Source organism: Polyodon spathula, chromosome 20, assembly GCF_017654505.1.
Source record: "Polyodon spathula isolate WHYD16114869_AA chromosome 20, ASM1765450v1, whole genome shotgun sequence".
Classification (NCBI taxonomy): domain Eukaryota; kingdom Metazoa; phylum Chordata; class Actinopteri; order Acipenseriformes; family Polyodontidae; genus Polyodon; species Polyodon spathula.
The window spans coordinates 3,763,547-3,776,956 of record NC_054553.1 but is presented as its reverse complement, the minus strand read 5'-3'; the positions used below and the strand labels follow the sequence as shown (position 1 = coordinate 3,776,956).

General features: G+C 39.5%; 1 protein-coding gene across 1 annotated transcript; it reads right to left on the bottom strand.

Moving 5' to 3' along the window:
* Window positions 1-7,138: 7,138 nt before the first annotated feature.
* LOC121295716 (CD40 ligand-like) lies at window positions 7,139-13,175 on the bottom strand. The gene is made up of 5 exons (XM_041220703.1): window positions 12,895-13,175; window positions 10,174-10,311; window positions 10,037-10,082; window positions 9,584-9,679; window positions 7,139-9,138 (listed from the first exon to the last, which is right to left on the bottom strand). Exons 1-5 carry the CDS (start codon window positions 13,060-13,062, stop codon window positions 8,750-8,752), a joined length of 837 nt encoding a protein of 278 aa, XP_041076637.1. The 5' UTR covers window positions 13,063-13,175; the 3' UTR covers window positions 7,139-8,749.
* Between the last annotated feature and the right edge of the window lie 235 nt (window positions 13,176-13,410).

Genomic DNA, 13,410 nt, shown 5'->3' with positions numbered 1-13,410 from the left:
TGTTTTGCAGCCTTTTTGTTGAGTCCACAAAGCTGTCAGGGATATCTATTAATCTAATATAAATGTGTAGTATAAAAAAACTATAGATGGACAAACAAATATGTACATTCTTTTTATATACCCCAAAAAAGTTCTTTCCTGCTTTTCTTTTATTTGAAGATAATCAAGAATTAAATAAAACTTGTCATTTATTTTTTCATTAATATTATACCATTTTTCAAAATGCAATATTCTTGGTACTCCCGTGAATTGCGCTGATATTGGGGTGGCCATTTGGGTTTTCTTGCTCACTGTGGCGACTGCCTTAAAGATGCTGATTCTCCTCTTTAGACCAGCATCTCCTTTTGCGCTCCTGAGCTGTACAGCCTGGGTATGGGGGGGCAGCATGTATCGCTGGCAGAAAGGTGGTTAATAAGACTTGTTGTGTAGTACATGGAGGAGAGCTTTCAGACTGATACATTTTAGATTTTGATTAAATATTTCAGTTTCCTCCAAATTGTGCTGCTGTCTTGCAATGTGCAGAGTTCACTTTTTACATTTGAATGAGCTATCCCTAGTGAAGTCTTTTTATATGTTATTTCTCTGGCTCTAATCCATGACAGTCGTTTGAGCAAATCCAGGTTTTGCGATGAGTTTAGAAGATACTTGCAAGTAAAGGCTGATATCCTTGTCACTCCAGGTTTTACTACACTAGTCATAGTAAAACCTGGAGCTGCCAGCAATAGGAGTCTTTTATTTTCCACACTGGCCAGCTGTCTGTCGCTGCCAGGATTTACTGGCATCTCATCATTAAAATCCTTTGACACACCATGAATCTTAAGACTTAATAATAAAATCTACAATTACTTGAACTGCTATGTAATGGGACTTCTATCCCTGCACTACAGGCTTACCATTTCAGATATCTGAAGGCCGTCTCTCTCCCTGCTCGCTGTTTAGCAATCCTGTCTCTGTGTCCTTGGTATGCTAAGTGAGGTGCTGCAGTGACTGTCTCGGATCCCTGTCCCAGTCGCCCCCCACACCCCTTATTTCTACATGCTGGTGTTCTCTCACAGCTGTGGTCTGGTGAATGCATACACTGCATAAGCCGAGGGGGCTCGACCCCACTGCCTTCCGCCCTGCACTTCAGCCTTGAAACCACTGCACTGTATCCGTCCCCACACTATAAACAAACCACAGTATAAAGAAGTAAACAGAAATGTAATTCCCTGGTATGAGCTGCTGGACTGTTTTTGTTTTTCAGCAGGGCGACCCGTGCATTGCTGAAGGACACGTACAGTTCTGCAGTAAATAAATAAAATGAAACCTCTTTGCAGGCTGCTCTGCGGTAGCCGTGAGAGTCTTCCTATATCTGTTTAAATCAGGATGTAAATGAATGTGCGTATCTGGGTTTATAACCCTCCAGTGCTGGATGGGTTTAGTGGGAATTCACTCTAATCTGCAGCCTTTTTTATTATTTACAAGTTTACTGTTTGCAGATGTATTCTATGCAATATTATTATAAATATTATTTTCTGACTGCTCATAATTGTTATGACTGAGGCATTTCTTTTAATTAAAAAAAAAAAAAATAAAAATAAAACTAAAGAAATGTGTGGTATTTTTATTGTCTTGGGCATCATCATCACACCCACCACCATCCTTCTAAGGTTTTTATTCACTTGACAGTATTTCCAAGTGGTCTGTGACAGCAAAGTTGCACCAAGATGCAGTACAGTAGAGTCTATTTATAATCTTGGCAAGAAAAATCTGTTAAAACCTACTTGCAACCGACAGTGAAATGGCAAGATAAGCAATATCGGAGATGGCCTGGGGTTGATAAAATGGTGTTTTGAGTTGCATTTTGCAGAGTAGACAAGATGAAGTGAGAGAGAGGCAAATACAGGAAACTCATGAGTCACAGAAATGTCATTTAAAAAAAAAAAAAAAAAAAAAAGTATGGATTCTTCTGTTCTTTAAATGGTGTTTAGATGTGTAATGAAAATGATCAGGTTCCAGGAATTGGCTCCTTGCTAAATCTCTCCATTGTTACCTTGATCGTGTTTCAAATAAGTATTCAGTTGAAGACCTGCAGACTCGTGAGGTGTTTCAGATTGGCATTAGCAGGTGCTTCATTGCTTGATTATTTTTGCTAAAACTTGTTAAGAGTTCTTCCAAACACCAGAGCTGTGTACAGGGCTAGTAGAACCCTTTCGCCCCTAACTTGGCTGTATTTTCTCAGAACAGTTCAAATACATTCATCAAGGGTCATTCAAAGGTCAAGTTATTTTTTAACACAGTTTTAGTTGACTGGCAGTAGTGTGTGCAAAACCTTCAGGAAAATTGTACTAGACTGATGCAGCTCCAGGCTACTTGTTCTCTAAACAGCGCTCTGGTATGGCAGGTGAAACCACTAAAAAGCATGCTATAGCAAACATTTAATACCAAGAATTGATGTGTGATTAAAAGGAACTAATACTGCAGGTGTTTGGCATTTCCTGTGCTAAACAATTGCTTGCAGTACTGACTTGATGGAAGTGGTCAACAGTCCAGTACTCTGGGTAAATGTCTTGTTTGTTTCAGAGTTCATTTTCAGTTAAGTAGGCCTATGCCAATCTTAAACCATAATTTACCTTTTATTTAATAATTAAAAAAAAAAAGAAAAATACTCTTGCTCGCAGTAATCTCTTGATGTAACTAAAGAATGCGCTTCTTCCTGAGAGGTGTAGAGTAAAATGTTGTGACAGGAAAGACTGACAAACATATCCTGTCAGAAGTGTTGAATTGGGCTGGCCCAAGCGGGGGGGCGGGGAGCAGAGTGTCACAGTTTCCATGAAGGGGAGGGGATGAGTCTGTGCTGCCTTTACACTGCCTGGAAAAGTTTGCCTATAGAATAAGCGACTATCTCAATGATTTACTCTAAATAACTCGCAGCATGCCACTTAGGAAATATAAGTTCACCTTTTCACAAAAATGAAACCCTTTGAAAAAATGATCTGAGACTGGTGATGGCTCTCTCAACATGCCTTTACTTTTTTATTTAATCTGAAAAAAAATAATGTATTTTCCTTAGCCACAGAAAAAGGGCCTGCTTGTATCATAATGTGCTGCTCTGCCCGTTGCCTTGTTTCAGGGGTTCTGGATTAGTGTTTTGAGACCCTTAAAAAAAAGACAAACAGAAATGCACAGAGTTCTGGAGCAATAGGGTAAATAGAAATACATTGTGTTATTCCCATCTATTAAATAAATAACTAAAAATGACTGAACTGTCAGACAGTCTGTGTTAATGGACAGTCATGCGCAGGGTGCGTGCTGGAGTGTGGTGTTTAGTAGAGGCATAGTCTCTGTCAAAGATGGCTTCTGACCCTGTACTGTTATTACTTTGGTCTATTTTGAGCACAGAGGGGTATTCGGGAGCTCTTACGAGAAAGATGACGCTGCTGTCGCAGGGGGCCAGTTCTCGGATAAAACGCATCAGTCTCATTCTGCAACCGACCCAGGTGAGCAGTGCTGTAATTGTCTTAACAGCTTATGGGCTTGTGCCTTCCTGCAGCAAAATAATGTGTTTCTTGTGAACAGTAGAGGGTGGCCTATAAACCATTAATGTGTTGTGCTGATTAACTTTTTGCTTTCGGGGAAACCGAAAGGAGAACTTCGAGCAATGAAACAGACTTCAGTTCTATTATCACAGTTAAGGGCCTTTTCCTTTGGTAGATCTTACAAGCTGAAATGTTGCATCAAAGGAAACATAACACTTATATTTGGATAAAATTCATTAGATGTGATGAATTAACAATTGACATCATGAAGATGCTGCAAAATGATCTGTCGATCTTGAGGAGGTGTTGTGACTCTTGGTCTTGCAGAGTCATTGACAGTGTGTGTCTGGTTATACCATCTTGTCTGGTTTGAAATTGCTGGCGGAGAGCACTCAAGACGGCAAGCCACAGCACGCTGCCCTAGTCCAGCTTCCAACATGCCGATTGCACGAAGGCGCTGCTCTCTTGACAGATGTGGCATGTTGTTGGTTTTTTTCTGTGATTTTCTTTATTGCTTTTTATTAAAGCATGCAATTCAACAGCTGGAATCACTCCATATCGAGTGTCCAGTCAACAGTCTCACTAATTAGCTGATTAAGTGCATGTGCTTCAGTCATAGTTACTCAATCATGTCATGGTCAAGGATCAAGTGATTAAAAAGAAACCAAAAACATTTAGTCAATGTCCATCCTTTATATACCTTTTTTTTTTAAATAAATGTGTTATAATAGTGATAAGTTCATTTTGATGAGAGAGAGAGTCAGAGAATGTTTCCTAGTTACTTTGTATCTACCATATTTATTGCGACCTGTGTACTGCATCAGTGAGATAATGAAGGAACCACATTCTGTAACTAAATGAACTTTGCATGCAGATAGCAGTGTGGATTAATCACATGGCATGCTTATCACACAGCTTGAGGTGATGAGAGACAAAATGCCCGGCCTCCTACAGATTCGTGTGTAAAGGCTGGGATCAATCATGAAATGGAATCGCGACCTATATACATATATCATTTACAAGCAGGCTGACTAAATACAAGAGTAACGCAACTGCTATGGTCACAACAAAGGGGCTTATTTTCAAAACTTAGCAAATTGATTTTCAGTAAGTTACTTAAAAAAAAAAAAAAAAAAGTTTTTCTGCTTTTGTTTTTCACCTTGAGTTCAAGTTACTGTCCTTTAGCAACTTGGGTATCTTTAATCCTAATTTTACCAAAGGTTTCTGCTGTTTGGGGTCTGTGAAAGCAGCCGTATAATCATATTTTTATAGTGAGTTTGTCACTTAAAGGAGAAGTTTAAAAGTAACAGATATTTATTTGTAAAAACATATGCAGAGACATGACTTAAAAGGTTAAAAAAAAAAAAAAAAAAAAAAAAAAGCTGTCAAGATCTTTATCAGTCTTTTGTAGCGGCATGCGCTCTCCTGCCAAACATAACAGCTTTGAAAAGTAAGCGACACAAGCGCAAAAGTGCAGGGGAGCTGAGCTGAGCGCGTGATGGCTGTGGGATGAAGGGGGTGTTTAGCTGCCTCTAAATATCATTATTTGGAAATTCATGAAGTATAGAGGCAGAAAGAGAAGTGTGACATGTTTGTTCTTTCAGTAAAATACATCGCTGGGTTTTGATCCTGGCCATGTACGGCAGGGTGAAGCTTGTCGTGCCCTGTGGACTATCAAGGGCTTTTGGAGCCGTACCTATTGTGTATAAATAAGTATATTTCTCTATTCGATATATACCCATTTTAGTAGGCCAAAGAGGGGCAGATTGTGTGTCTATCTAAAATGTATCCAATATACAAATTTGTCTGGCCAACAACAGGCAGATTTACATCCACTCTATTTCATAACAGGTTAGTTGCAAATAGTAATAGACCGCCTGTTTGTAATTATTGTCAAGTGAAGCATTTCCCAATGCTGCTGCTTCAGCACTTTGCATAGCTGTGTACCTTCTTACTAAGAATTTCTCAGACCCCTCCCTGCTCATCAGGTCCTGTCTAGGTCACTGCCCACACTAGTTCTGGTTTATGTCAATCAGAATTTCAGGTTCTCAAAGACCCGCAAGGTAGCGCATCCTGTTACAGCTCTGTGCACCAAAAGAGCATTTCCATGGTACTGATTAAGGTCACTGAAACACACAGCAGGTTTCTAAGAAAGGGAAGCCATTAAAAAACAAAGATTTTGTTTGTTTGTTTGTGGCAGCGATATTGCTTTGGTGTGGTAAATACCATCAAGCCCATAGTGACCCAGTTTCATAAATCTGACATGAGCTGCACCACAGCGACCACATTGCATTGATTGGCAGCAATTATTATATATTTTTTTAACTATGCACATAAACAACAGCGTCATACCTAGAAGCCTGAGAGAGGTGGCCTGTGGTCACGTACCGACAACATGATTCTGTTGCGTCACTTTATACAAAAGAACATTGGGATTACAATTGGGACTACCAGTGGTGGAGAGAGGAGTGAGACAGACTCCACCCTGTAGAGCAGGTCACTATTGAGTCTCTTATCATAATCAGGAGAGCTCCTTCTATTCGTCCTCTGCCTTATGACGAAAACCTAAATGTTATTCAGATCAGCAAGAGACAATTCTCGTCTTTGACCGAGAGTAATCCACTTGCCAATGGATCACCAGCCAACAGGTCCAATCAACCGGAAGCCTTGCCAAGGCCCCTCCAGCCCAGCTAGACATGTGGAGATGTGCTGGAAAGGGAAGTGGGAGGGGCAGCCTCTGCATCTGAACCAGTCAGACTGATGACATGGCCTTAGAAGCAGTAGATCTTCCACCTCAACTAAACAAACAGTATTACTCACACAGCCCACCTCGATTATAAATAACGTGGGAAAACATATCTACTCGCTATGGAAGGCAATGACTGGTCCCACAAATACCTCCTAGTTCTGAGATCGGTCAAACCACGATGCACCCAACGCAGGACGTTTGCAATAATAATCTTCTAACACAGCAGCCCGCCAGCACAGGAAGAAGTCTGCGATACATAAAGAGTTGTTTATCGTTCCTTAAAAATATGATTTAGAACAAGGGAAAACTGCAGCTCAGAAAATGATGCCAGATTTTTTTGAATTAAAAGAAAGCAAGAACTATAGAAAAAATGTAAAACATGACGCAGAATTAAGAACAATGTTTATATAAATACATTTTCAAAAAATGAAACACTCATGACAATATAAAAGAAACATATTGACTTACAGAATAATACATAGAACAATTATAGCAACATATTTGCCATTAACATAAATTTAACATTTAGTACTTTGTTTAGCTTTCACACCATTTATGTGAAAAAAAAACTGAACAATAAATTACTTTACTTTTTACTAATTGAAAATACGAAAACACTAACGTACAAACACATTGTGAGTCAGAGAAAAAAAAAATCCCTGTTCATTCCGATGTAACTGAGTGCATGCGAATGCACTCACAAAGAACAAGTCCCGTAAGCATGTCGCTTGGAATGAGCAGTTTGATTTGTCTTAAGTTCAGTGTCAATTACAAGTCACTGATATTTCAGTTATTGACAGTTACGCATTTACCACAAGGATCAGAATGTTTTGTGGTACCCCCCCCCCCCCCCCCCCCCCCCCCCCCCAATTTGACAGACTCAGTGCTGAGAGCATGCACAAAATCCTTACAAAACACAGGTGAAAATCAGGCATGAATGTGACTCCCAAATGATTTGAATCATTGCACCTCAGCAAGCACATCTGTTAAGGCTTACTCGCTGTGGTATAGCCCTTATTCACGGACATGCTTGACTAGTTGACAATCGTTACCAGTGAGGGGGGAGTGCGCTTCGGTGTTTAATTTTTTGCATCGTCTGTAAAGGTGATGTCAAGACCTTGATAGGCAATGACAAGCAAGGTGCAAAGCAGATTGACCAATACAAATCAAGCTGCAAACTGGGGAACTAGGGTTGAAGACGGTATTGGATCACAGCTAGGTTATCCTGGTCGAGATCCAGTGGAGACTGTGCAGCATTTCAATGACCCGCAATGCTCCTGAGTGAACCGGATCAATAATGCTAGTTTCACAGCACAGCATGTGCAATGGTAGTCCAAACAAGCAGGGTCTGGTTGAAATCCTCTGCAGGCAAAATGTGTCCCTCCAGATAACTTTCTGCCGTCGATGGTCTCTGTAGGCATGTTGTACGGCTGCGTGATACCGGACGATAAGAATCAAGTAGATTCATGCTCGCTGTCCATGCGGCTTTGATTAAAAGAGTTTTTTTTTTAATTTGATTCCAGGCCAGGAAGTTCATCTTTCTTTAGAGTATGGCACCCAACTCATACCTTTAAGAAGTCAGGCGGTCCCATCTTCTCGTCCCTTTAAGAAGTCAGGCGGTCCCATCTACTCGTCCCTTTAAGAAGTCAGGCAGTCCCATGCGTTGACTGTTTTGAATGTTTCCGTTGTAAAGCGTTCAAGTCTCAATGGCGCTTTATGAACCCACTGTACTGTACATTTAACAATCTGTGTCTATGCTGGCATTTTTACAAGGTGAACCATTTCTCATTCTGTATCTGTCAGGGGAGACTACAGGGGGCTATGTACATTTTATGCAAAAATAGAATTGAAAAAATATATTCTTTGGTAGAAAAATAAATAAATAATGGTTTTTGTTTTTTTTTTTACATTTTTAATTGGTTATTTTACCATGGAATGAATATAAATACACATGGTCTTGCTTCAATAGCTAAGCTGTAGTGCTACTGTTAAAAGCACATCTTTCCAAAGTGTTGGCTCCAGTCTTTTTTTAAACATCAAACTAGAGCCAGGCAACTAGATAGAATTGACAAAAACGACTATATGTAATTGAAGCTCTCTTTTAGTTGCACGTTTTTCTTTGTTTTTAATTAAACACTGGGGCAAACGTATTGAAAACATGCCCAATATTTTTCCCTACAGATTCATAATAAATTATTATAATGTCAAAAATCAGTTAGATGGAACACTTATTCATAGTTCTAGTGCTCATGATGTCAGCGTCTATGCATGCATCATGAATGATGTGCTTCAATATAACTAAATCAAGAATACTGTACTTTCTGTACAGAATACAAGATTGAATTAGTTTTTTAAATATTCAGTAGAAACATCTCAGTGTGTCCTATATTGTTCCCTGGCTCTGTTGACTGGCGTTTGACTTGTACATGTTGTCCAAATTGAAGCCATAGCCACAGGCTGCTGGTTGTCTTTCTAGAAAAGTCTATTGCAGAACTAATCCAAACAGTGTTGCCGTGCCATTCCAATGCAAGACTGATAAATCAGACACATTCACGTACACTCGGTCATCCTCCTTCAGTGTGAACACTGCTCCCTGGTACAACGTGTGCAGCTCAGGGTCTGGTTTGGCAGTTACGTCGCGGCCCGGGGTGCTATAGGACCTCAACAGCAGGGTCTCCTTTCCAGAAATATCTTTTTGCACAATGCATTGGCTGAAAAGGCTGGCTCGCGGCTTTTTTACGAAGGTGGTTTGAGAATAGATATAGTAATTTCCAGGTCTCTTGATCCGCAAGGAGCCAGTGCTTTCCTCATAGATCACGGATCTGGTCGTCAACAGCATGTGATCTTTAGACCAGAGTTTAATGGTGTTGCCTGCATGAAGAAAACAAAAGCAAGAAGAGTCAGGATTATTATTATTATTATTATTTATTATTAGTAGTAGTAGTGGTAGTAGTAGTATAAGGGGGGCTGATACTCACACTCCTTTAAGAAGTATTTATCAGCAGGTATTAAATAAATCCATTCATTAACGTGTCGATTACAAAAGAAGAAAAAACTGTCCCTCCCTCACCTTTACAACTGAGTACCAATCAATGGCAATCACTTCAGAGGTTGTAAACTGATAATGAATATTGTTGATGTGACAGCACAAATGTAAGATGAGAAACAGCATAATTAAAGATCATTATCCTTAAATTCCGGTTGTAGATCACTGCTACAGGACGTAGAACAGGGCTGCATTGCAATGCCAGACAGCTGCCAGAACTGAACGCTGCACACACATCACAAGGTGGAGTTCAAACAGCTCTTTCCTTACCTGATAGGCTGATTAACGAGGAGGGAGATCGAACGGTCAGCTGAGCAATTATTTTTTGGTCTTGGCTGTCCTGATTCTGATCTGAAGGGAGTTGACCTGAAACAGGAAATCAGCAAGTTAAACGACAATGCAGCATGCCCTTTGCTGTGAAACCGTGCATGTGTACTTCCATACAATTACAATGTGCTTAATGTTTAAAGTTTTTTGCACAATATATGCGAGTACACAATTGTATCAAAAAAGGATTAGGGTTGTATCATACAAAAAGATTCACACATTAATTATATTGTAACCATGCATAATAACATTGTAATTGTGAGGAAGTGCACATGTATTTACTAAGCAGCTACTTTGCAAATACACAGTAACTAGAGACACAATGTAAAGTATTTACCTAAACATCTTTAAATAACAGTTCAATTGTAGATAATAACTAAATAGACAATAACACACCTTTCACCATTTCAGCTTTCTCAGTATCCCTCAGTCTTGAAATAATCTTGAAGTGTGAAAAGAGGAGGAGAATAGGTTAGTAACCCAATTTATCCGAGTATGTATGCTCATAGTATTTAAAAAAAAAACTAATTTACCTCTGGAAGTAGCTTCTGAAAATCTGTGACGACCTTCCCACAGTCCAGGTGTGTATTCCTGATGTCGCTTGGTTTTTCACATTGCTTTATTCTTTTCAGTACCACCATATCTTCATGGTAGCTCATCAGAGTCTGGACCTGTAACACACAACAACACACACTTAGCCTACACACACAGTGTACCACAAATATACAGCAGCAAAGCGAATTACACAAGAGGAGCTATTCCAGAGAATCAGAAGTGCTGTTAATTACAATGTAACCACGCCTGCATTGGACTGCATTGTAACTACACCTGTACAATTTGAGTTTTGTTAGGTGTTTGAAACTATTCAACGTACACCAACATTCAATTTGTAATTCACCTTGTAGTTAAACAGTAATTACACTGTAACCATGTACGTTTTTCATTATAATCAGTGACACTCAAATAGTATCTCTGTTTAAATCGTTATTGCCTTACACAACATTTCGGTTTGTGTTCAATAGAGGGGATATATCGTATCTTTATTGAGGTTGTATTTCATGATATGTGATCAAAAGCACCAAATAGCTGCTTGAAACGATGATGTAAGAAATGTTATTGCTAGCTGTAATGGCTCACCCTAAAACATGCCATTGCAAATCACATAGGAGCCTCACAGGACTTCCAGTCCGAGTATAAATATGTGTAAAAGTCCTGTTCTCATGTATACTCAGTAAATGAGCTTATTCTTCAGATAATTCAGCACTGAAGGGGTTCCACTTTTTAGTCCCTCATTAATCTTGGTATCTCGTCACACATCAAACAAAGCAGCCCACCAACACATGATATTCGAGGTACATTGTACTGTGGCTCTAGTGCATTGCCACACTGCTAATAATCAAGCATGTGACGCAGTAGCTACGGACTGCATTGTAACTACATGTGTAATTACAATGTATTAAATGCTCTTTCGACACAGGTTTCTCTTTTCAGCTCAGTGCCAAACGTTTTGATCAGTTTAGTTCTCCCCGTCCCTTTACTTTGAAGAAGCTCACATTGTGCTTGTTATCAGCTTGGTTTCACACTTCCTCTACACCTGTTTTCAATTGTTTAAAAGCAGTGCTGGTTTGAAAAACCACTTCTCCCCCAAACTACGTAATGCATTTCACAGTGTGCCTTACTTCAATTTCTACAGACTGCTCCAGCAAAGCTATTGCAAAATGCCTGTGATTTCTAGCCTTATAGCATATTATGATGCTTTCGATAAATTTTCACAAACTATTTTTTTATAAAAATTATATATATATATTATATGTATACATTAATTTATCCTTTTACAAAGCTGCTATCACTTAGACAACATGTCTTTTTTTCCTTTGAGAAATGTACTGAGCACTATTTCACCAGCTGTGTTTGCGTTGTTTTAACTCAATAATATTTTTCTGGAAGCTATTGAAATTCACTGGATGTTTACAGCGGTAATTGATCCTGTTTAAAACAGACTATAATAATTTATAACGGTCTTCATTTGATTTCATTGTACTGGACAGTTTTCATTGAAAGGGGAGAGAATGATGTTAGCTGATTTTTAAAAAACAAGTCTACCTACTCGTCACATTGTTATCAAATACATTTCTAGGCATTAAGAAGGACGGCCCAATAATTAGCAAGGTTATGCAACTTCCATGTCTGGCCGTTTACACAGAAAACATGTTGTGCAAAAAACGGCGTTCACTTTTCTGACTTTGTACTTGACTGTTAATCACTGTAATCACCTTACTGCCAAGCTGAGAACAAGTCCTGAGTCAGACATGACAACACGAGGAGACTAACACCAGACCGATTCATGAGTTCATATTAACAATACAAAATAAACTGGTAGCACACATGATAGCCCAGACAACACTCACAGGGACACAACCAATTATGATCATAGCTTTCTATTAAATATCAAAACAGGAATGGTGACAAGTCAAGCCATCCAGTTCATGAGGAAGAATAATAATAATAATAATAATAATAATAATAATAATAATAATAATAATAATAATAATAATAATAATTACAATCTGTCTTCTAGAAGCAGGAACATATGTTTAGATTGTACTTGGCAATGTACAAGGACTTGCATAATGGCTTCTCTTACTAGCCATTATTAAGAAGGGAGAATAATTCAGCAATCCATAGCAATCTGGGCGCCGGTAATGCTCTACCAGACTAGTTCATGAGTTTTTGATTCAAACTCAACAGTCACTAGCGGAACTCTTTGTGACAAATAGAGTCTGATTCATCGACAGAACCAGGTCGTTTTTCATGCTCATATGAACAGAGTTCCAGGTTATGCCAGACTAACCACCCTGTAACTTTACTTCCCCATTTGATTTTCATCCTGGGTCCTTTGAGGTCAAGCTGATCAGACTTTTATTTTCTAACCAGCGTTACAATCTCTTGAACCATTAAAGCCATTCAGACAGAGTTTTAGTTAAAATGTTTGTCACAACGTTTCTTTTTTTTTACAGTATTTCTAAATCTCTTGAACCAGCGTGACCTGCTTGAAAGTCCTTTACATCTACCATCTCTGAACCTAGAAGTACTTGCACTGTGCTACAGCAGAGAAGAGTCCACCAAGAACCCTGAAGCACACACACCTAGACAGAAAAGACAAGCCTCTGCTATCAACACACCTTTACTTTTTACTGTCTGCAAAGAGATCAGGAGCCGCTCTGTTAATAATAAGATACCGACAGCAGTCTTACCTCGTCCATTCTTTTAAATATGTACATGAAAAGGAAGGCTGATCCCACCATCTGAGCCAAAATCAAGAAGCCCAGGAAGCCAATGAAGGATTTCATGACTGGTAGTGGCGCTCTGGAGCTGGGTACTGGCGGCGGTGGAGGCACGGTGGTGGTGTAGGTGTTTATCATGCTGTTGCCTGGAGCAGGTGCAGAGGAGATGAATGGAGAAGTGTGTCCTTCAGCGCTCCGTGCTGTACTGAGACACTTCTTGCTGAGCCTCACTGTTAAATGCCACTTCCTGGATGCTTTGCCTGGTAGTGTCTCTGCTTTCTTCTGACATTTTGAACCTGCTGAATGCACACGGCATGTTATCACACTTCACACTTCTTTCCTTTCACAGTTCCACACATTTTCCTGTTCTGTTGGATGATTGATCGTCATCGGGTACTTCGAAGCGCCCATCTTGAGCTCCGGGGTTACACACATGGCTGCAGCTTGCGGTCTTCTCTTGCTGGGCTGTTGGTTGTTCCACCTTTC